Genomic DNA, 25,368 nt, shown 5'->3' with positions numbered 1-25,368 from the left:
CAACGGTCAACAATGATCACAACACTGATTAGTCCCAAATGATTGGTGAATTGAGCCGCATCTTTGGTCACGTTACACATTAATACATGTTTAATCTCATTGAGGTTCTCCTAACTAAATCAAACAAAATGTGAAAGTGATTGCAACTGCAGACAGATACTGATATTTCCAAAAACATTCCCAATAGAAAAAAGTTTCTTGAAACTTGTCAATCTCTATGGCAAAACAACCCTTCTCACAGCAAGAATGCATTTTTAAAAATGTTTTATCTGCAAAATAGATTTGTTTAATGCCATTCCAGGCAAAGCAATAACACCTTGAAGAGCTGTTAGTACACACATGTATGAAACAACAAATGCTAAAGAAACCTTTTCTGATGTTTAAATCACTCCTGAAAAACACAAGTTTTGTCGCTTCAACGTAAGGCCCCATTTGCTCTTATTTCAGGATCAAGTGTTTGCCGTGTCACTCACTTTGACATATTGCCCTGCAAAGTCGGTGACCTCTGGAGTGAAGCAGCCCGAGGCGTCGACGGGGCAGATTGGGGCCTGGTCCCTCTGGATGATGTTGTAGTCCATACAAACCCTGTAATCGTCCTGTGGGAGAGATGCAGCAAAACACCATTTATAATATACTTCATCTTACGTCTAAATCCTCAAAAGACTGAATTTCAAACAATACCATTTTGGTTCTTGTTCATGATTGACAGCGTTTACCCTTCGCAGAAAGCTTTTTCCTTCTCCTCTACTCAAGAAGCCCTTTAGGCCTATAAATGTGTCTGGTATAACAAATATTTTTAAAATAAATATAAAAAACATAACTTTCATTGGTTTTAGGGCTGTGAAATTAATCTAACCGAGATCCAATCGTTTCAAAGAGTCAATGATAAGCTTGGGGCTTTTTAAAAGAAGTGCACACCCAATCCTCTGTCAGTAAAATATACAACTATATTCTTTGGAAGAATAAAATGTATCTTTTTGTGTAAAGAAGCAATGTTTAAAAGTCTATCTAGTTTATGTTTGGAATGCCATATTTAAATAGTTTCTAATAAGAGATACAATCAAATCATTACAATGGAAAACAGTTAACATTAGCATATAGTCATACATGATGATTTAAAGCCTGTGGCACTTGATACTCATTTGAAGGCCTTGTTTGGTGGCGTTGTCCGTAGCTCCAGTGGCATGTCACAGCAGCTCATGAAAATCCCAGCCGTGTAAATGTATTCGGTCGCGTCAAACCGAAGACGTATGGGCATCAGGGTCACTTCACAGATCGTCATGACAACATTAAATCTGTGAGGCTCAGGTCAGGGCCTTTCCTCTCACTGTAGATCTTCTCCCAATGTGTTTGTCCAACAGATTATAGCTGGTTAGGGCAGTCCAAAGCAGGATTGATTCATCGTTGGGCACATTAAATCTATTTATCTTGAAAAATATACCTTTGGCAACATAATTTAAAAATGCAAGTCCCATATTTATGCTTTCGATCTTGAAACAGGTCAAGGAGCCTTCCACTAGGATCATTATGTGTAAAATATACAGATGTAGATTTGTATATATACACAGCACTATAATAAAACATTTTCAACATTTCAGATCTTAAGAAAAAATAAAAATCTACTAATCAAGTAACACAAAGAGAAAATTTGGTCTTAAACTACAAGTCTAAAATAATCATAAATTAGCTCAGTGTAGCCTCACATTGTTGAATTATTGATCATTAAAAATAAATATATTTTCCCTGGTGAACTTATTAATGCTTTTTAGCCAGAAATCCATTTAGTTAAATACCAATACTTAATGTTTGAGCAAAATGGCTGTAATGGATATAGATTTATCACAATTTGAATATGTTTTTGTTGTCTTTTTTTTCCAAATTAAAAACACATAAATATGGCTTTCATAAACAACACAGATTTTGATTAAAAATAAATTAATTAGTCCGAACATTGACTGTGGACCTATCGATTAAAAGCACAAAGCTGTTCATTGATGATTGGATCTCAATTGGATTAACAATTGACTAATTGCACAGCCCCAATTACTGTCAAAAATGTTGAGGTGTTCAAATGGGTGGTAAGTGCTAAAGCAACATGAGCACAAGTAAATCCCATGTGTGTTGTGTTTATAGTATCTGCAGTGGCTTCAGCCTCAGAGCCACACGTGCCCTTGAGAAGGACATCAGAGCTATTACTAATGACCCGCTCCATCTCAGAGTCCACATTTATCACAGGAGTACATTAACATTTTTATAGTTAGAATTGCATTAACCTGTCCAGGTTCAAATCTACTGTAGAACCTGTTGACCGGCTCGCTTTGGTGGTCCTTATCAAATCATTAGTGCTTGAGATGTACTCGCAGTAAAACTAAAGGGAAAATGTCCTTCATGGTAACAGGCTTTCTGTATCTATATTAAGGATAGTGTTGCTTCAATATTGACTTTTTCCCCCATCTGATACCAATGTTTTCCAAATCTACAAGCAATGCCCATTCATTTGTTTCAAGTTGTAGTAATGTTAAAAAATGATTTAGTTTTCACTTATTTTAATAAAACTGTATAGCTCAGATAAATGCATTTTTGTTGCATCATTATCATTATCTTTTCTATTTGAACTCACTAATCTGTTTAAAATAAAAAATAGTGCGCTAAATATCAGCCATTTTCTAAATGCAAACAAGACAATGTTCTCAAAATTAAGACGATTAAATTTCCATTTGATCTCAATCTGAAGGAGTTAATCTGAGAGGCTAGACTTTATCCTACATAACAGCTGCGAGGAGTGAAGAGAACTTGAGCATTGAAAAGATCAGAATGACTGAGTCGGAGAGAGCGTTTTGAGCTCTGGTGACAGTTAAAGCCCAAATAAAACAGGAATACACCACGGCTAAAAGCTAATGTAAGAAAGCACAGGAGGCCCTTTAAAATGTTGTAAAACAGAGAAGCAATACTGTCACATACAGCTCCAAAGTACGGCGCTTGGTGGACGACTCCCGTCCCCTCTTCCTCCTTCACGTAATTATCCAACACAATCTGGAACGCTCCCTTCTCAACAGACTGAGAAAAAATAAATAGAGAAATGTTGAATTAGAAAGATTAAATGAACATATGCATATAACACCAAACAAATGGATAGAGAGCAATTTACACAAGATCGTAGTATTATAAGAACAGGAACTGACCGTGGCAAAATACGGGAACAGAGGCTTGTACTTCTTTCCTTTCAGAACCTTACCAGGAAATCTAAAAAGAAAAAGGAGAGATATTTTGGAATTAGGGTAGGTATTGCATTAATTAATTCAATGAAATCAAATAGAACAGAAAATACTAATCCTATGAAAATATCGAATGCACAGGAGGACTGGAGGTGGGTGTTATATTGTCTACAACAGAATATTTGAATTATTATTTTGAAATATGCTGAGTAACCAGAGTAGGACTGGGATTCACAGGGCCCTGTGATACAATTTTACCCCAATATTGTGATACAAATGATAATCGCTCATGATGTTCTACAATATGTCACTTTTTTTAAACGATGACCTGCACAAACTCAACATGAAATAAACCCATTTTAAATCATCAACTCAGTGAATATAAGATAAGATAAGCTTTATTTGTCCGACAATGGGAAAATTCCAAAGTTGCAACACAGTTTAGCTACAGAAGTATAATCATAAAAAACAGATAACTTATTAAAAAAAATCTAAATTATCAAAATAACACTCTTATTTACAGCTGTTATGTGGACAGAAAATATTGCACAGGGATGATTGACATTATGTCACAGTATTGCACATGATTATGAGGCTGGAACAGTGTTTGTTGTAGAGTCTGACAGCAGCAGAAGGAAAGAGCTGTGAAACCTCTCCTTCACACAGCGAGGGTCCACTGAATATGTCAAATAATTAACATTGCATTTATGTTTGATTTGCCTTGAACAATAAGAGTTTAAGGTAATCAAACATACATTCAGTGTTAATTATTCTCTGTGGCCAAGGTACAGACTCTAGTACAAAATGTATGAGATTTACATTCAAGATCAAATGGACAATGCTTTACAGTGAGCTACCATAATTACAAACTTAATTTAAATATTTTTTCCCAGTATGTTTTTATAAATACAATGAATATATTGATCGTTTTGCCAATTGTGCATTTATAATTGAACATATTTAAAAATGTCAGTATGTTTGATAAATGGTATATGTTTGTCCTTTTGGCTGCACAATTTTGGAGTAAAGGAAACGATAGCAATTTTTTCTAAAAAATATTGGGATTATATTGCAATATATGTATAAGAGCAGAATTCACATTGTAAACAGACCCCAGTCAACTCCCAAATGCTTATACTCATAAGCATTTGGGAGTTGACTGGGGTCTCAAAATGATTAGGTTTGATAAGTATGATTACCGGTATTCAGGTCACAAATTAGTCGTAAGAACAAATAAATATTAATAAATACGCCCGTGTCCCTGCAAATGGAGTGTGTGTCCTTGCACTAGAAAAGATTTGTACAGATTAAAACATTTTTCAAGCTTCGCATTGAAAGCCACTCAATTTCTCCAATACAAGGATGAATGGGCAGAAATCAAGCCAGAGTTTTCCAGAGCTTACAAACAGTACATGGATGACACTACTGCCGCCACCTTTGTACAATTTATTTTTATAGCATTTTTTTTTGCACTAGGCATAGGCTCTGGCATTGTCCACTGAGCTGGGAAATTGGCGAGGTGATTTGCTTCTGTTGTGTGTGGTAAAATAAGGCTTAGCTAAAAATCCCAACAGTAACTTACTTCATCCGTCTCCAACTCTGGAAGATGGACTATAACCCAGGGGGACGGAGGCTGGTAATAAAATGAAGCTATGGGCCCATTTTTTAACAGACAATAAATGTTCAGGACTCGGTGGTAGTTACAGTGAATCCTGAAGGCAGCAGAGCGACGAGAAGCCGGGGGAATTAGTCCCGATAGGAAAGAAGTAAAAGACTTGATCATGTCGGAATAGCAGAAGAACTTAGAACAGTCTTTGTCAAACTTCTGACGCAATGAACCAAAGCAGAAAATAGTTTGCTTTAAAAAAAAGCTTAATTTATATTTATACCCATTTCTAGGTCAGGTCTGTGTTCTGGTAAATGACCACCAGAAGGCGCCACTAAGCGTCAGTTAAGAGAATCGGCCCAAAAGAAAGAAAAACTGCACTAAGAAAAACAAGCATGGAGACGCCCATGGCAGGTTTGCTGTAAAAGAGCCAAAAATAACAAGGTGAGAAGTGTTTATTTGTTTGGCACCTTCACTTCTGCCCCCAGTGGTCAGCTCATGTACAGCTCTGTGTCTACTACTTACCCAGATGGTCAGCTCTGTGTTAACCACTGCCCCCAGTGGTCAGCACATGTACAGCTCTGTGTTCACTACTGCCCCCAGTGGTCAGCACATGTACAGCTCTGTGTTCACTACTGCCCCCAGTGGTCAGCACATGTACAGCTCTGTTCACTACTGCCCCAGGTGGTCAGCACATGTACAGCTCTGTGTTCACTACTGCCCCAGGTGGTCAGCTCAAGAACAGCTGTGTTCACTACTGCCCCAGGTGGTCAGCACATGTACAGCTCTGTGTTCACTACTGACCCAAGTGGTCAGCTTATGTACAGTTCAGTCTTCACTACTGCCCCCAGTGGTCAGCTCATGTACAGCTCTGTGTTCACTACTGCCCCCAGTGGTCGGCACATGTACTGCTCTGTGTTCACTACTGCCCCCAGTGGTCAGCACATGTACAGCTCTGTGTTCACTACTGCCCCCAGTGGTCAGCACATGTACTGCTCTGTGTTCACTACTGCCCCCAGTGGTCAGCACATGTACAGCTCTGTGTTCACTATTGCCCCAAGTGGTCAGCTCACGTACAGCTCTGTGTTCACTACTGCCCCAGGTGGTCAGCACATGTACAGTTCTGTGTTCACTACTGACCCAAGTGGTCAGCTTATGTACAGCTCTGTGTTCACTACAGTCCCCAGTGGTCAGCATATGTAATGTATTCCATTTTATTAGGGCTGCAAATTGCATTACAATTGAAATCTCAGTTTGAAGAGCTGCACAGTAATGGACAATATTGTGATAAGGGCCGCAATATCGACCGTTATATTAAAGCAAACATTTCCTGCTATAAATTATTAGACAAACTGTGTTGAAATGAAAACTAGGGAGACAAAACCAAGCATAATCCAGACTAATTTTGGCCTTAACATGGGAGAAAACAAACAAAAAAATTCCAGTCATTGCATTTGGGAAAATTGTTCAGCCTTGCATTGTATTAAGAGCAGTCTTGTGAACTCACTTGTCCAGGAGTGTGAACTCGCTCTCTGCCTTAAACAGAGCACTGAGCCTTGCCTCCATCATGATGTACGTCTTGTCATTGGCATTATCTGAGGAAAAGAAAATCAATAGACTGAGTTATTCATTCATTTTCTACCGCTTTTTCCATTATGGGTCACATGAATACCCACTAATAGGGAATGTGAGCTGGGTTTAGACCGTCGTGAGACAGGTTAGTTTTACCCTACTGATGTGTTGTTGCAATAGTAATCCTGCCCAGTATGAGAGGAACCGCAGGTTCAGACATTTGGTGAATGTGCTTGGTTGAGGAGCCAATAGTGCGAAACTACCATCTGTGGGATTATGACTGAACGCCTCTAAATCAGAATCCCGCCTAGACGTGACGGGGCGTGGCCATCAAGTGCAAGGAACAATACAGGAACGCGACATGTGTTTTCATAAAATAAGCACATTTATCACGAAAAAACATAACAAATCAAACTATATTAAATGTATAATAAAGCTAAAAAGAGTGGAGTCACCTTGAATTTATTCTGACTTGAGTACTTGATACTTTGACCAACTGCTTTGCAAATAAAAGTTGGTGTGGTAAAGAATTCTACACTTTGCATTCATTCATTAATTCTTGAAACAATAATTTATATCCGTTTTATGAAGTAATTTCAACGCCTTCTAATTGTATCCATTTATCAATCTATTGTTTGTCAATCATAAACTGATGCCAGGTCCTTTTTATAGCATTTGATTTCATTTTCTTTCATTCCTACTTTTGGAGCCATGTTTTTGAATGTCAAACTATTTAGCTTGTAACGACAAGCTTGGAGCAGCTCAAGTGAGCCTCAACGAAAACGACACTCGTACTTGCCGACTCCTCTCGACCTGATTTGTGTACAAAGCGCAAAATCAGACACACAAGAGACGAGCAAATAAGGCCGCTGGCGTTCCCAAGGACAGAAACCGGTGCGTGTCAAACTACGGGAAGCCAAAAGGGACATTTAGCAGAATAACCAATAGATTCAGAGCCAGTGAGGATCATAAAGAGGGCGAGAGAGAGAGAGAGAGAGAGAGAGAGAGAGCACAAATAGAAAAAAAATCATTAGTATTCTGAGGAGGCCTCCAGTGCAGCACCAGCTTTAAGACAAGACGCGCTTCAACAGTGCACCCTGCAGGAGCCAACGGGGAAGTGATTAACTGGGATGAAATCTAGGTCATTCTCACAAATCCCACCAGTTTTTCACAAGGGGGACTAAAAGAATACAGCGGGAGGGCAACACCAAAACACCAGAGCCGTCTCCAGGGGCTGAACAAGGACGGACTTTTTAAAATGACCTCATTAGAAAAGTTCACGGGTACTTAAAGACACAACATGGGAATTGCGGAGACAAAATAATAGCATTTTACAGATCCAAGGTCAGGCAGGATTAAGTATTACAAAATGATAGGTTTGTGTAAAGCTAATAATATACTGCTTGTTTTAGCTTAAATGTCATTCATCTACATTTTACAGGTGAAATTTGAAGGCAACCTTGAAGATTTACAGTATGTAGACATTTGATATCCATGGGTTTCAGGATGAGAATATAGAACTCGATCCAGCACTTTAACTATTTACATTATGTTTTTTGGCCACTTTTGATCTTTCTTTCATTCAGAGTCTAAAGCCGGCTGCACTCTAGAGGACTTTAAAATCATCTGTGACTTCAAGACGGGACACGAGGTTTGACAGACATTTTGGACATTTTGCAACGATTATTTGTCACACATGAAGCACGGCCACATCACACACTTGCAGATTTCAGGAAAGATTTGTTACAAGTGAAGAATGTAAATAAAATAAATACACGACGACACGGGCCGAGCGTGAGCCGCCTTAAAAAGGACACAGGGGTGCTCTAGATTCAGTGGAGGTAAGGAGCCTGTTACAGCAGCAATGAATAATGAAAAAGTTTGCACAAGGTTTAAGAGTTGTCACTAGGCAACCGAGCCTGGCGCTTTTCCAGCTGCTCTGATAGGCTGCGGTAAAGTTGTTGGAACCTCACAATCTGAGGTTGGCGACACGATAAATAGTCCTCACAGAATCACACTGACCCCAAAGACATGAGTAGTGCCACCACAAATAATCACTCACAGGAAACGCTGCTCGGGCCGTGCCTTCTTGAACTCACGGAGAGGCAGATCGAGCCAAAAATCCTCTAGTGTGCAGTAGAGTTAAGTGGTTATTTTAGTGTTTTGTGGCTTGGTTCATTGTTTTTTTGTGTGGCTGTGGTTGGTGTTTTGCTGTGAACGCTGAGCTTGTTGCACATGTTTTTCCAGTGTGGTATTTGGACAACAAATGGCAAATAAAGTAAACTAAATCAATAATTCAAATTAATGTACCCGTATTAATGTAGCACCTTTTTTCATAGGTTTGGCTGGGGTGCCACTTATACTTATACTTTGGACGACTTATATGTGACTTATACGTGATATATGTCTCTTATTTGTATGTTTTTGTGATTTGTGTGCAGTCTTTCCCTTTGTGCCGAGTCACCCTTGAAAAAAAGGTCTCGATTAATAAAATAAATCACGTTAGCCTATAAATGTAGGTGTGCCCATCAAACTAGTTGTTCCAGATTACATTTTGACTTGCTGCACTAGGTACATTAATTTTATCTCTTTCAGCTGTAACTTCAGTCTTCACAAATACTTAATACTAGATTCCCTGAGTGAGGATGTCAGGATTGTTCATCAAATTTATTTACCATGTTTATTAAGGTCACAATATATAATTGTAAACAAAACAAATTTTAAAACGTGACCATTTTAGAAACATAAAGAACTCTTTGTGATTGAATATAAACTCCAAAAACGTGAACTTAAATACCGTATGAAGTAGTTTGTATGCAAGCCTTGAAATAATTATTTTGTGTTCTGAATCGGTCACAAGTGTTTTATTGATGTGTTCATTTGGCTTCATGCTGTCGCTGCCAACATTTGAACACACAGTAGACACACCGGTCTTTCCTCGTCTCCACCTGAGTCACAGTGAAGCCAAGTGCTACTTACACTTCCTCATATTTCCTCGTTTTATTAGCTTTTGGGTGACTTTTGTTTGTTTCGTTATTAGGGATATAAGTCACAATATTAATTTTAGTCACGATTATCATGAGAAGAAATATCACGATTTTACGATTATTCACAATTATCAAAAAAAAGTAAGGAAACATTTATATAGTTTTTTTTTTAAACAATTAACTTCCCTACTCTTTAATACAGCATATATTAAATAATATAAAAGTATGCTTATTGGCCCCTCATTGTAGCTCTTTTAAAGGTTAAACGGACGATTTTTTTTGCCCAAATCTTAGTCTTATTTCCTCGTGGCGTGGACTGCCGAATAGTCCTGCCACGTATCAATCATAAAACGCACCTACCGCTCACCTGCAGCCGCGTGTAGCTCGTCCCCACGTTTCCGCGTGTTTAAGCGCATTGATCTATCATAATATAGTTCCCTCAGTGTATGGGACAAAATGAAGACGGAGAAAGACAGTTCGAGCTGACTCAGAAGAAGATGAAATCTACGGGAGACGAGAGATGCGATGCGAGCCGTTGCGCTAATAAACCAACGCACGTGTGTGTTGTATCAGTCCGCACGGGGGAGTGCGCATGCGCACTTCCGCCTGCGTTCTCAAATCGCCGAAAAATCGTCCATTGCGCCTTTAAGCATTATGGTAACGCTCGGGGGAGGGGCTTGAAACTTTCCTTACAACAAAAAGATTTGTGAAGAATGAAAAAAGCATTTACAGGTAAGATTACACTCTGGAACTACCTCTTCTCTCTTTCCCTCCCTCTTTCCCTATGGTGGAGCGTCCAAAGCGTCCGATGCTCAAACGCTCCCGACGTGTTGCCCCACTATTTGAGAAGGACTGCTCTAGCCAGTCACGGGCACAAAACTTAGCAAGATCATCATCAATCCATTTCTTGACAGTGATTGTATTGAGTGGCCTTGCAATCGCTGGTTTTGGTTTGTGTTTGACAGCGGCAGCGTGTTTATCTGCCATGATTTTCTCAGCACTCACATGCGCTCCGCTGTCTTCCGCCGCTGTACAACTACAACAATAATCGTGGACTGTGGTGTAGCACGCCCAGTTTGTGCATAGGAATCGCTTTGGGTTTGTTCACCGCGCTGTTTTTGCCAATTCAAAATATATTACGCCGAAAAATTAGCGTCGATCAGTATGTCCGGGGACTTGATTTTTGAGTCGGTCAAAACTGATTTTTGTGTCGGTCATTGACTGTGTCCGACCCGTTATTTGGAGGCTTGTGTATGTATAAAGTTGGTCACAATCTAGAGGGGTAATCAATTGATTTCACTGTAGTTTGTTTTGTCGTCAGTAACCATGACACTATAATTTGATGTTAACCTCCGTAGCCCTGAGGAAATGTTTGAAATGAATTTTTGTATTTATTTTTTTTTTTTTTTAAACCATGTTTCTCACCTTTGACCTTGACGTAAATAAACTCTGGGTTGACGCAGAGAGCCAGATTACTGGGGAGGGTCCATGGAGTGGTGGTCCAGGCGATCAGAGAAACGGCCTCATTCTCCAGGAGAGGGAAGTTCACTATCACAGAGGGATCCTGCACATCCTGAACATCAAAGGAAAGGCGACAATTGAAACCAGTGTGTAATTTACTACATCAGACATAACATTTGGGCAAGAAAAGCAGATGCAAGCAGGAATAGACTACATCAGAAACATATGGATAATACTGCAAGATAAAATAATGCAATTGCATTTTTCAGATATGTGATACCATTTCTAACAAAACCAGTTAAATCAACTGAGTTCTTTATCTAATGTCAAACTGACAAACAAAAATGAGATATCGCAATGCACTCGTACGGATGACTATTTGGTTCAACACACAAAAAATGAATCATCATGATCATTTTAGAAGCAAAATTAAGTCATTTCAATGAATCTACATATTCCCAAAACGTAAACCATCTGTAAATATCAGATGAACTTTCCTTTATATGACATGTTTCTAGTGTGCGACCAGCTTTATGAAAATAAAACTTTCTGAATGATAAACAGTAATAAGACATTTCACGGTTGAATTTCTTGGTCAGTATCAATCGAGAATAATCGTTAAATCATGAGGTTTCTTCTCATAATAATCACTAAACATTAAAATCCCTTCATAAGAAATTATAAATCACTCATTACTTTAAAATATGCAAAACTAGTAGCATGTTCATACTTAAAATGTATAATAAGTCATCTATTTGACAGTTTCACACCGTTGTTCTGTCCATACTGTACACGTTTGTATTTATGTTCTGTCAAAGTCCATTTTTATGCATGCCTTTATTTCATCATATTAATTACATTTTATCATTATCATCATTATTCATTGTTTTATATTGCACCATATCACAAGGCAAAACTATAGATTCTGCATTTTGTTCACCGACAATGGGAGCTAAACTGTTTTTGTGTTTGTATTTTGATTACCTTATAGTTCTGATGGGACTCAAAGTTGGACAGAGGCGTGTTGCAGGCCGTGGAGAAGGGCATGACTTTGACGCCTCGATAAACCAGACCCTTGTCATACAGCTGCTTGAACACCCACCTGGAACCAAAAAAATGACATTAAATTGATAGAAAAGTTAGAAAAATGAATAGAATAGTTTAAAAAATAAATAAATAAAAGTCAGATAAGATGTAGAATGAAACTCATTTCAACTAATCATCAGTAATGCAAAAAAGGACTAATGGAATGAATTTGATTATTGTTGTCATTATTAAGTTATATTGGAGAAAAAGCCATACAATTTAACATGGATATTACTTATTGATGGGTATAGACATAGTAATAACAAGGATATTAATGCAATTGTCTAAAATGATCTTGACTCTGCACATAATTAAGGACATTCATTCTAAACAAAACTGGCAACTCAAAAACAAACAAAAAGCTTAATACACTTAAAACTTCTAAGATTACCAAACGGTCTCCATGAACCAGGATAAAGGGTCTTGTAGTCATTCTTGAAGTCGATCCATCTGCCCATGCGTTTCACAGACACCTCAAAATAAAACACAGGCATATCATTGTGAAAATAAAAGACCAAAAACTATATAAATTAACACAGATGGATCACTTACCTCCCATTCAGTGGAGTATCTCATGACGATGTTTCGGCACTGTTTGTTGTATTCTGCGATCCCCATTTTGGCCACATCTTCCGGCCCTTTGATCCCCAGAGTCTTGTCAATCTCATATTCCTGATGAGACAACACAAGATTAGAGCAGCACAATTTGATAGCATGAGTCATGTTTTGTCTAAACGTCGCATTTCTAAAGCTTGTATTTACCACTGGCAGGCCGTGACAGTCCCAGCCGAAGCGACGGTCCACGTAGAAGCCACTTTGATGAGCGAACCTTGTCACGATGTCTTTGATGGTTCCAGCCAAAATGTGTCCATAGTGAGGCAGGACCCGTCGCAAACGGAGGTCCATCATAAAAAGTGTATCTGGCAACAACATGATGGGTCATTGCAAGTAGAACAGATTACTTTGCATTTATAAGCCAATGTATTAAAGAAGAAGAAGAAGAAGAGAAGAAGAAGAAGAAGAAGAAGAAGAAGAAGAAGAAGAAGAAGAAGAAGAAGAAGAAGAAGAAGAAGAAGAAGAAGAAGAAGAAGAAGAAGAAGAAGAAGAAGAAGAAGAAGAAGAAGAAGAAGAAGAAGAAGAAGAAGAAGGAAGAAGAAGAAGAAGAAGAAGAAGAAGAAGAAGAAGAAGAAGAAGAAGAAGAAGAAGAAGAAGAAGAAGAAGAAGAAGAAGAAGAAGAAGAAGAAGAAGAAGAAGAAGAAGAAGAAGAAGAAGAAGAAGAAGAAGAAGAAGAAGAAGAAGAAGAAGAAGAAGAAGAAGAAGAAGAAGAAGAAGAAGAAGAAGAAGAAGAAGAAGAAGAAGAAGAAGAAGAAGAAGAAGAAGAAGAAGAAGAAGAAGAAGAAGAAGAAGAAGAAGAAGAAGAAGAAGAAGAAGAAGAAGAAGAAGAAGAAGAAGAAGAAGAAGAAGAAGAAGGAAGAAGAAGAAGAAGAAGAAGAAGAAGAAGAAGAAGAAGAAGAAGAAGAAGAAGAAGAAGAAGAAGAGAAGAAGAAGAAGAAGAAGAAGAGAAGAAGAAGAAGAAGAAGAAGAAGAAGAAGAAGAAGAAGAAGAAGAAGAAGAAGAGAAGAAGAAGAAGAAGAAGAAGAAGAAGAAGAAGAAGAAGAAGAAGAAGAAGAAGAAGAAGAAGAAGAAGAAGAGAAGAAGAAGAAGAAGAAGAAGAAGAAGAAGAAGAAGAAGAAGAAGAAGAAGAAGAAGAAGAAGAAGAAGAAGAAGAAGAAGAAGAAGAAGAAGAAGAAGAAGAAGAAGAAGAAGAAGAAGAAGAAGAAGAAGAAGAAGAAGAAGAAGAAGAAGAAGAAGAAGAAGAAGAAGAGAAGAAGAAGAAGAAGAAGAAGAAGAAGAAGAAGAAGAAGAAGAAGAAGAAGAAGAAGAAGAAGAAGAAGAAGAAGAAGAAGAAGAAGAAGAAGAAGAAGAAGAAGAAGAAGAAGAAGAAGAAGAAGAAGAAGAAGAAGAAGAAGAAGAAGAAGAAGAAGAAGAAGAAGAAGAAGAAGAAGAAGAAGAAGAAGAGAAGAAGAAGAAGAAGAAGAAGAAGAAGAAGAAGAAGAAGAAGAAGAAGAAGAAGAAGAAGAAGAAGAAGAAGAAGAAGAAGAAGAAGAAGAAGAAGAAGAAGAAGAAGAAGAAGAAGAAGAAGAAGAAGAGAAGAAGAAGAAGAAGAAGAAGAAGAAGAAGAAGAAGAAGAAGAAGAAGAAGAAGAAGAAGAAGAAGAAGAAGAGAAGAAGAAGAAGAAGAAGAAGAAGAAGAAGAAGAAGAAGAAGAAGAAGAAGAAGAAGAAGAAGAAGAAGAAGAAGAAGAAGAAGAAGAAGAAGAGAAGAAGAAGAAGAAGAAGAAGAAGAAGAAGAAGAAGAAGAAGAAGAAGAAGAAGAAGAAGAAGAAGAAGAAGAAGAAGAAGAAGAAGAAGAAGAAGAAACAATGTTTCCCATTTTTCAAATATCATAAACTATACATTTTCTACCTCATGGTGTGGGTCCTGGTCACTGACGGGTACTTTCGTTAATTTTGAGTGGGCTCCGCCCACTTTGTGTTTTTGGCCCTCTAAACAGTAATAATGTTCAATTTTTGCATTACATGCTTATATGCACGGAACATGCAAGAGATGGGGAACGTATTCGTGAGCTACTTAGCGCAAATGAGTGCTTTATATGGGGATGACGACCGCGAAGCGGTCGTCATCTCAATGTAAAGTGCTCGTTTAGTGCGCACTTTTGCACGGGCTTCGCCCGTTTACAACGGTAATGTTCCATTTTCCTACTACTAATTAGTATGCACGGGGCGTGCATGAGTGAAGGAGTGCGTTAGTGAGTGTTTGGAAGTGGGCACTTTCGCAGCCGTGCTTCGCACGGCCTTACGAGATTAATAGGCCTCTCGCCAGCTTGTGGCGCTCGGGCCTAACAAGAAGAACAAGAGGAACAAGAAGAAGAATTAAAGCCGCAAGCGGCATCCAACGGCCCTCGCGGGCCGCCGGCCTTCCGACTCTGCTCTCTGCATTTTACAGAGATGGCGCTAACGCAATTGTCTAAGAACTAAGACAGCGACACATTGGACATGTACAATGCTGTGCTTAACCAGTGCAAATGAACACAAATGTCGGTCAAATGTGCAGCTCCAGCGCACAGAGACCGTGACACTTGGAATAAAAATATGGATAACTTTTGATGCTCCGCTTGTGTAGATTATTTTTCCCAAATATGAGCTTGATCGAGCTATTGCCCACAGAGGAGTTCATTAAAGTGTGAAGCATAAATGTGAACATTTCAAGGATTTGGCGTTTTTCCCATTTGTGACAGTATATTTGCAGCTCCACGGCACAGAGACCGTAGCACTTAAAATCAAAATATGGATAACTTTTGATGCCCCATTTGTGTAGATGATTTCCCCAAATATGAGCTTGATCGGGCAATCGGCCTAGGAGGAGTTGGTGAAAGTGTGAAGCGTGAAAATGTGGTCATTTTGGAGATTTCGCTGTTTTCCCATTTCTGACATATATTTGCGGGTCCGCCACACAGAGACCGTAGCACTTAGAATCAAAATATGGATAAGTTTTGATGGCCCGCTTGTGTAGATGATTTTCCCCAAATATGAGCTTGATCGGACAATCGCCCTAGGAGGAGTTTGTTAAAGTGTGAAGTGTAAAAATGTGGTGATTTGAGCGATTCTACGATTTTCCCATAAGGATAACATGGGATGTTTCTGTCAACGCTACGGTTACGCCGTACAAAATATGACTTTGGCTCTCATACTTGTATGATCAGGATGGCAAATTAGAATTTAGTGCAAAATGTCATGTCATTTGGAAAAACTCTATTGTTTATAGGCCACTCTGAAGGCCAAATAGTCAGAATTCTGGGAAACGTTTGCGGCTCCGTCGCACAGAGACCGTAAAAGTTATCCTTAAAATTTGGATAACTTTAGATGCACCACTTGTCTAGAGGACGTACACCGATTTTGAGGTTGGTGGGCAAAACGCACTAGGAGGAGTTCGTTGAAGTGTAAAACATAAAAATGTGGTAATTTGAGAGATTTTGCGGTTTTCCCATAGGGATAACATGGGAGGTTTCTGTCATCGCTACGACTACGCCGTAAAAATGTAGGCATTTTTGTGATTGGCTTTTGTGATCGGGACGGCAAAATAGAATTTTGGGTAAAGTTTAGACAATTTTGGTAAAACTAATTTTTGACCTTCAATGTTAATTTAAAGGTCACTCTGTAGGGGGCGCTATCGCGGCCATTTCAATTTTGTCAGCCTAAACTGGTCCAAACTAGAAAGTTTAACAACTGATTCAAATTTGGTCCTAATCGGACTGGTTTTGATCAAATGGGAGCAATTTTTAGATCTGCAATATTCCAAAATAAGTTGTCCAACTTTGCGGCTGCGCCGCACACAGACCGTTAAAGGTATCTCAAAAAATTGAATAACTTTAGATGCCCCACTTGTCCAGAGGACGTACGCCGATTTTGAAGTCGGTGGGCAAAACGCCCTAGGAGGAGTTCGTCAAAGTTTGACGTGAACAAAATGACTAACACAGCGTATTTTCATTTTCAAAGGAAGATGGCGGCCATAGGGTAAGTCTGGGGGCGTGGCCACAATGATTTTTTTTGTTCGTCCTCACGAGAGGAATGCGTGTCCCGAATTTCGTAGCTTTACGCCAAAGTTGACCTCGGGGCGTCTCCCATAGGCGCAATGTATTTTGACTTTTGTCGGTGGCGCTGTCGCGCCATTTTTTAACGAAAAAAAAAATGGCCCAGAAAAAATCAAATTTTTCGCCGATTCTGAATTTTGGGCAAAGTTTGGTGAGTTTTTGAGCATGTTCAGGGGGTCAAATTAGAGATCAAAAAGCAGAAGAACAAGAAAAATTAAAGCCGCAAGCGGCATCCAACGGCCCTCGCGGGCCGCCGGCCTTCCGACTCTGCGCTTTCGACTTGATAAAGATGGCGCCCTTATTGTGTGTTGAATAAAAAAAGAACTTGACAGACGGCGACACATTGGACATGGCCAATCCAGTGCAAATGAACACAAGTGTCAGTCAAATTTGCTGCGCCGCCGCACAGAGACCGTAGCACTTGGAATAAAAATATGGATAACTTTTGATGCCCCGCTTGTGTAGATGATTTTTCCCAAAGTAAAGCTTGATCGAGCTATTGCCCACGGAGGAGTTTGTTAAAGTGTGAAGCGTAAATGTGAACATTTCAAGGATTTGGCGTTTTTCCCATTTGTGACAGTATATTTGCAGCTCCACGGCACAGAGACCGTAGCACTTAAAATCAAAATATGGATAACTTTTGATGCCCCATTTGTGTAGATGATTTCCCCAAATATGAGCTTGATCGGGCAATCGGCCTAGGAGGAGTTGGTGAAAGTGTGAAGCGTGAAAATGTGGTCATTTTGGAGATTTCGCTGTTTTCCCATTTCTGACATATATTTGCGGGTCCGCCACACAGAGACCGTAGCACTTAGAATCAAAATATGGATAAGTTTTGATGGCCCGCTTGTGTAGATGATTTTCCCCAAATATGAGCTTGATCGGGCAATCGGCCTAGGAGGAGTTCGTTAAAGTGTGAAGCGTAAAAATGTGGTGATTTTAGAGATTTCGCTGTTTTCCCATTTCTGACATATATTTGCGGGTCCGCCACACAGAGACCGTAGCACTTAGAATCAAAATATGGGTAAGTTTTGATGCCCCGCTTGTGTAGATGATATTCTCCAAATATGAACTTGATCGGACAATCGCCCTAGGAGGAGTTTGTTAAAGTGTGAAGCGTAAAAATGTGGTGATTTGAGCGATTCTACGATTTTCCCATAAGGATAACATGGGATGTTTCTGTCATCGCTACGGTTACGCCGTACAAAATATGACTTTGGCTCTCATACTTTTATGATCAGGATGGCAAATTAGAATTTTGTTCAAAATATCATGTCATTTGGAAAAACTCTATTGTTTATAGGCCACTCTGAAGGCCAAATAGTCAGAATTCTGGGAAACGTTTGCGGCTCCGTCGCACAAAGACCGTAAAAGTTATCCTTAAAATTTGGATAACTTTAGATACACCACTTGTCTAGAGGACGTACACCGATTTTGAGGTTGGTGGGCAAAACGCACTAGGAGGACTTCGTTAAAGTGTAAAACATAAAAATGTGGTAATTTGAGAGATTTTGTGGTTTTCCCATAGGGATAACATGGGAGGTTTCTGTCATCGCTACGACTACGGCGTAAAAATTTAGGCATTTTTGTGATTGGCTTTTGTGATCGGGACGGCAAAATAGAATTTTGGGTAAAGTTTAGACAATTTTGGTAAAACTAATTTTTGACCTTCAATGTTAATTTAAAGGTCACTCTGTAGGGGGCGCTATCGCGGCCATTTCAATTTTGTCAGCCTAAACTGGTCCAAACTAGAAAGTTTAACAACTGATTCAAATTTGGTCCTAATCGGACTGGTTTTGATCAAATGGGAGCAATTTTTAGACCTGCAATATTCCAAAATAAGTTGTCCAACTTTGCGGCTGCGCCGCACACAGACCGTAAAAGGTATCTCAAAAAATTGAATAACTTTAGATGCCCCACTTGTCCAGAGGACGTACGCCGATTTTGAAGTCGGTGGGCAAAACGCCCTAGGAGGAGTTCGTCAAAGTTTGACGTAAACAAAATGGCTAACTCAGCTTGTTTTCATTTTCAAAGGAAGATGGCGGCCATAGGGTAAGTTTGGGGGCGTGGCCACAATGATTTTTTTTGTTTATCCTCACGAGAGGAATGCGTGTCCCGAATTTCGTAGCTTTACGCCAAAGTTGACCTCGGGGCGTCTCCCATAGGCGCAATGTATTTTGACTTTTGTCGGTGGCGCTGTCGCGCCATTTTTTAACGAAAAAAAAAATGGCCCAGAAAAAATAAAATTTTTCGCCGATTCTGAATTTTGGGCAAAGTTTGGTGAGTTTTTGAGCATGTTCAGGGGGTCAAATTAGAGATCAAAGCGCTGAAGAAGAACAAGAAAAATAATAATAATAATAATAATAATAATATTTTTAGCAAAAACAATATAGCCGTTTTTACTATAACAACAAATGATACATCGTTTGAAAGCTCTAAGCCTTCCCGATGCCGCCATGGGGTGGAATCATCATTACGAGCGCTTACGCGCTCGTCACTCCCTATTCCGTCGGGATGCCCCGCCCACTCCCCATAGACTTCCATTGATTTGAGCAGATACAAGCATGGCCCATGCCTGCGGCATGGATTCTCGCGTACGGGACGATGCCAGGAGGGTTTTTGGAGGAATGCAGCGCTTCGCGCTGCTGTTGTCAACAATTAGTGAATGGGCTACGCCCATTCACTAATTGTTGACTATTTCTGTCATAGCAGGAGTAAGTATGCATGATCCATGCCTTCGGCATGGGCTAGTTCACTGTACTTGCCAGGGGCGACGGGGTACCAAACATGCGGGCTGCGCCCGCATGTTTGGTCAGACAGTTGCAACGCTGCCTTCGGCAGCGTTGCGGGAGCAATAGGCCCTCCCCCTGCTGGGGCTCGGGCCTAATAAAAATAATAATATTTTTAGCAAAAACAATATAGCCGTTTCCACTATAACAACAAATTATACATCGTTTGAAAGCTCTAAGCCTTCCCGATGCCGCCATGGGGTGGAATCATCATTACGAGCGCTTACGCGCTTGTCACTCCCTATTCCGTCGGGATGCCCCGCCCACTCCCCATAGACTTCCATTAATTTGAGCAGATACAAGCATGGCCCATGCCTGCGGCATGGATTCTCGCGTACGGGACGATGCCAGGAGGGTTTTTGGAGGAATGCAGCGCTTCGCGCTGCTGTTGTCAACAATTAGTGAATGGGCTACGCCCATTCACTAATTGTTGACTATTTCTGTCATAGCAGGAGTAAGTATGCATGATCCATGCCTTCGGCATGGGCTAGTTCACTGTACTTGCCAGGGGCGACAGGGTACCAAACATGCGGGCTGCGCCCGCATGTTTGGTCAGACAGTTGCAACGCTGCCTTCGGCAGCGTTGCGGGAGCAATAGGCCCTCCGCCCTGCTGGGGCTCGGGCCTAACAAGAAGAGCAAGAAGAACAAGAACATTAAGCGTTCCATAAAAGGGCAAAACATGCTCAGGTCAAAGCTTATTTTCTAATGCAGTGAAACAGCTGTACCTTGGCCTGTTCTTGGCCTGTTTGAGACACTCCTGGAAACAGTCTTTTTCATTCCAAAACTGCAGGATTTTCTCCTCTTCAGAGGGAAAATTGATGCTCTCAGGGACTCGCTCCACCATGGTGTCTGCACAGAAATAAGAAGTTTGTGAAATTTTATATTAATACTTGTATTACTATTACATTTATGCAGTGAGGAGTCATGAAAATTGATTACGGTGAAGTTTTTTTTGGCTGTCAAAATATTGCTTGTCTAGTCGAGGCATCTGCTCCCGGGAGGTCCACGTCGGCTGTCGGGTCAGAAATATTTGAATGGCCTCATTCAAAATGCTTGTTGTTTGCACTAACCGTATGAAATTATACAGGTTGTAAGATTTGTAGTGAAAATACATGCCCAGAAAGTTCAGATATATTACTGTTACCTCCTTAATTAATACATTTAGAACTTATCAACATATCAACATTTAATGAAATCCCTTCAATAACTTTTTGACATATCACAAAATAATATGATGTGGTCAGATGAATGAATCCATTAACACCGACTGGCTCCATGGTGGTTGTATACACAGTACACACACAGGTGACCACTCCCCTGTACAGCAGCAGAACTGACCACTGGCCAGCAGAGGTCAGAGGTCACAGCTTTTTGGCTGAACTATTCCAAAAGTATTACACTCTGGTTACCATGACCTTCCTGATGGTGTAAATCAACAGTAAATTTCTGATGTACCCATCTAAACACCTTTAACGAATTTAATCAGTCACTCACTGCACTGTTCACTTTCTGCACAACTGTAAATTGTGTACAAAGTAAGCCTATTTTTATCATATAGCAGATTTAAAGAGTTTTTCTTTAATGCATGCCCTTTTTGATATTATATAGGTTGTTTTATCATTATTCATTGTGTTATGTTGCGCCGAATCATCAAAGCAAGTTCCTATGTTTGTGAATTCTGTTCATTGACAATTGCAATAAACCTTTTCTGATTCTGATTTCTAAACTAAAAATCTAAACTGAACACAAAAGTCCAAAGAGAGTCTGAACTATGAGCCAATATGTTCATATAACTGTTGTCCATGGCATCAGCAAAGACAAAGCGTTTTATAAAAGTTACAAGACAAATTCAAGTTCACTTCTCTCAGGATGAAGGCAGCTGTTGTTAGCCGCTCAAGCTAACCGGGTAAAATAATGTGAATATGCTGCGACTTCAGCAACGTCTACACAATGACAAAGTAGACGCTTATTTGTTTCCAATCGCAGTAAAATGTCGGTGAACGTTGAGCGCGAAATGACTTTCACTTGGACAGTTTAGAGTCAATGGAAATACTCACATGTTTCTGAGTCCGGCTCCCAGAATGATGCAAACTGTGGTCACCGTCAGCGGAAGTGACGCAGTGACGTACAGCGTCAGAGAGGCACGCCCACACATGTGAATAATTTTCATATTATCGCTTCAGTTTTATGTTTGAACAAAAAATAACAAACTATAATCAGGCGTGACTTAACAGTCAGGCCAGTTCTCTAGCTGCATCAGACAACCATTAAAACATAACTTTACAAAACTTTATTCAACAAAAGGATTGAATCATATCACCCACTATTATATATAATATATATCACCCATTTATATATATTTATGGTGTTACAGTGGTGTGTTGTACACTGGAAAATTAAGTGTAATAGCCCTGCTCTACATTCTTGACACGGGACAGTACATATTTGTTCTTACAAATATAATTGACATACTCCCAGTAACAGAAGAGAACATTTATACAATGCAAGTAAATTTAGTCACCTTATGTGCCTCTTTGAAGAAACCAAGCTGAATAAATGTAGGACAATACTACTTAAAATATAATCAATGCCAGATTAGCATCAGCCACTCGTGTCTTTTGCATAGTTTTGTTTTTAATTTTAATCTTTTTTTTAAATATACATTATTCAAGCTGACTGGACAGATTTAGGCATAGAATTATTCCGGACACAGAAATGGTCAACAAAGCATAACTTTATTAACACAAAAAGAGGGGAAAACAGTTTATTTCGGGGCGACAGCAGGTGCGGCGGCCGCAGGAGCAGGAGGCGCATTCTGAGCCTTCATGCCCTTCTTGTTATGCTTCTTGGCAAAACGCATGTTCCTCAGGAACTTAGGATCCACCTGAAGAAAAACAGAAGAAAAAAACATTACACAAAATACATTATAGAATCTTTAAAATTTTCCCCAGTGAAAAAATTAAGGGAAAAAAGGACTTTTTTTTTAAAAAGGTGGCTTGTATTGTTCTGCAAATTTTCTTTAAATAAAAGCCCATCCTGCTGCTCAACACTGGCAAAGTTCAAAAGATTAAAAAAGCTCTACACTGAACCTTTAAGCAAGACAAGAAAATTTAAGAAAAAAGGTCAAATAAATAGTTTAATGATCAAAACTCAGATATGACTAGATTAGGTTGTATCAATGAAATTTCCCCATGTGTGGACAATAAAGGATTATCTTATCTTATTGCAAACTGTTTATATGCAAACAGTCAATCTACAGGTTAGAGGTGGGATATGTATCAAAAACTTAATGCAACTGACGTTTCGGATAAGTGCAAAATTAGAATATCGACTTTAGTCTATTAATGTTTTGTGTAATATGAGTCTCACACATTCACTTCTCCACTTTCCTGATGCATGGTTAACATATTGTTTGACTAGTTCAAGCTGAAACACAAAATGTATACTGTAGATTTATCAATATCACCCACCCTTATCCAGGAAAATACACATGGTACTTAATTTGTATCACACGCATGAAAAACACTTTTGAGGGAACAATTATGGAGAACTAACATTTATAACAAGCTTAAACATAAAACAAGTTCTACACACAAAAAGTGCAAAGCTTTTACTGCCTACAATCAAATAGAACCAATAAAATTAAAATGCTGTGGTTCCTCCAAAACACAAGCTATGCCAAATACTGACACTGCACAATGTTTAGAAAGCCACTGACTGACAACTTTTTAAGACCTTTTAAATGAACTATGACAAGTAGAGCATGTAACTTTCTCAGATGAGGGTTCACTACTCCAAACAAAAAAGGCCAGTCACAATAATTATATCAACTTACATTAGTGGGGATATGTACTGTTTGCGTTATAGAATGTAAATTGAGCTGTAGATTGTCAAATAACATCCCTGACCATAATACGATATGGTCTCATTGCGCCGTAATCGACCAATGCCCTTTGCATCGATAAGTTGACTAAAATAGAGCAAGACATAGTGCTAGAAGAGCTCTCAAAACTCAGAATTTCCATCACCCAGCCAACTCACTCTGGCTTTTCCTTGCTGTGGTTAATATAAAAGGTTCATTAGCTAGAAATAGTTGACAAATTAAGTCAAATAAGACTACATTGACCAATTCAACGACCAAAAGCTAACAGCCCTACTGACTAAACTCTGCTCTTCACTTCTTGAAGTTAATCTTAAAATATTATTTACATAAATTCGTTTATCTTGTCGTTTCCCGTTGCAATAGAACACTTCAAAATGTGTTATTGTGACAGGCCTACGCGGAAACGTTAGTCTTTACTGGATATGCCCTATTGTGCGCCATTAAGCATGTCAGTCTCCATAAGAATAAGCAGGAAACGCCAACTGGCCAAGTTACAGGTCATATCAGTGAAGAGGCCTCAGCAAGAATGCGTATTCTATTTATGAACACCCAAAGTACCTGTAATCTAATAATTGCCTAATGATGCTATGGCACATCCCAGGTAAATCATTAACATCTCCACGAAGCAGAAAAGTTCCACAGTGCAGCTTTAACACACATATTCATACACACCCCCTTCAGAGACTCGTAGCGCTGAGATCTGGGCTTCTTGATGCCATTTCTGTGGTGTTTACGGGCTGAACAGACAAAAAAACATTTGATCAAACACAAAAGGGACATTTTAGACAACATTTATTTAATGGCAGCCACTTACCCTGGTTATGAAACGTGTGGTTCTTTGACTTTGCCATTTTGAAGACTGGTTAATCTGGGCGGAAAAGAGGGAAACATTTAGCATAGTCGATCGTCAAGTTTTAATGCTAACTGACATGAAACAATAACCAGGATTTATACATTTATAAAGAACTCGCCTAAATAGAGTATCAAATTATGTTAGAAATCACACAAAAAAAAATACAAACATGGAAAACTATATAACATTTCAATGGACAGGCAGGTGATTTAGCTGCTATGCTTTAGCTGACGTTAAACGTAATATATAGGGTGTTAAAAGCATTCATCGTCCACAATTTCGAGCGGTTAATGTAGTGAGCAAACATCTGCATTAAATTATCCAGCTGAATTAAGATGTGCATGTTTAGAACTTGAAGATTGATGAAGATTACAACAGTAACTCGGGGGAAATAATACCTGCCACACGAACAGACGTCAACCGGAAGAGGGAGCACATGGTACCGGACGAGAATAAAAAGGTTTGAGCCTGTGTTTTGTCACAGCGACCTCTGGTGGTTTTATTTCATTTTGAGAACGCAGCCACAAGATGTCGCTGTCCGTCAAGGGAAAAAAAATCGATTTATACTGGGAATAATAGTCACTATATTAGAGCACTTTGTTATATTTATAAAGAACCAAAGTCACCATTACATTTTCTTCTGTGCACCACAGCTCTTGTAGAGATATAGGCTCTTGTTTAATTTTTGTGTGTTTAATTTAATATTTTATTGTATTCTACTTGTAGCCTCTGTGCATCAACATTAATACCTTATTAGACACAAATGTTTGCATTTAAAAAATTGTATTACTATTGACTTTTCTGCTCTTTGTTATAATATTGCTACTGTGTTCGTAATTTCCCTTGTGGATCAATAAAGTTTGTCTAGCACAGACAATAGCCATTAGGCAGTGGTGGAAATTAATACAATACAAAAGTGAAAGAAGGCCTACTGCATTTACAGGCAGTAAGCTGTAGTGTTTAAGGCTTTAAGTAAATATTACAGTGGATATGTTTAATGTTTACTTCACTACATTTGAGAGCAGGTATCTGTGTTTCTGCACCGCAATATTAAGACTGAAAGTACAAAGTACTTTTCTTGTTTGAAACCTGCTGAATTGGCTGAGGGGTACTTTTTGCACTTTCATGGTAGCATTCTGCATTCATTGGTTGAGTTTGAGTCATTTATTCCATTCCTTCTGTTGAAAATAAAATCCCATCTGCCCAATACTTTATCAAGATCACTAC

The 25,368-nt window shown here is 39.1% G+C and overlaps 2 protein-coding genes across 2 annotated transcripts in view; both read right to left on the bottom strand.

The window, feature by feature from the left end:
• iars1 (isoleucyl-tRNA synthetase 1) overlaps positions 1-21,546 on the bottom strand; it is a 74,972-nt gene extending 53,426 nt beyond the window's left edge. Inside the window, 13 exon segments of the mRNA XM_072447068.1 lie at positions 474-596; positions 2,962-3,057; positions 3,183-3,243; positions 6,329-6,416; positions 10,806-10,953; positions 11,826-11,943; positions 12,319-12,340; positions 12,343-12,400; positions 12,480-12,599; positions 12,690-12,809; positions 12,811-12,847; positions 20,131-20,254; positions 21,463-21,546. Of these exon segments, the coding sequence (XP_072303169.1) occupies positions 474-596; positions 2,962-3,057; positions 3,183-3,243; positions 6,329-6,416; positions 10,806-10,953; positions 11,826-11,943; positions 12,319-12,340; positions 12,343-12,400; positions 12,480-12,599; positions 12,690-12,809; positions 12,811-12,847; positions 20,131-20,249 (1,110 nt within the window). The 5' untranslated portion in view covers positions 20,250-20,254; positions 21,463-21,546.
• Positions 21,547-22,123: 577 nt separating this feature from the next.
• On the bottom strand, positions 22,124-24,618 carry rpl29 (ribosomal protein L29). Its single transcript, XM_072447070.1, has 4 exons — positions 24,540-24,618; positions 24,103-24,156; positions 23,961-24,025; positions 22,124-22,289 (listed from the first exon to the last, which is right to left on the bottom strand). The coding sequence occupies exons 2-4, from the start codon at positions 24,137-24,139 to the stop codon at positions 22,170-22,172; spliced, it is 222 nt and encodes a 73-aa protein (XP_072303171.1). The 5' UTR covers positions 24,140-24,156; positions 24,540-24,618; the 3' UTR covers positions 22,124-22,169.
• Positions 24,619-25,368: the final 750 nt, after the last annotated feature.

Source organism: Eucyclogobius newberryi, unplaced genomic scaffold (assembly GCF_026437365.1).
Source record: "Eucyclogobius newberryi isolate DKJ021-1_F unplaced genomic scaffold, fEucNew1.0.hap1 SCAF_157, whole genome shotgun sequence".
NCBI classification, from domain to species: Eukaryota; Metazoa; Chordata; class Actinopteri; order Gobiiformes; family Gobiidae; genus Eucyclogobius; species Eucyclogobius newberryi.
This window is presented reverse-complemented; position numbering and strand designations above follow the sequence as displayed.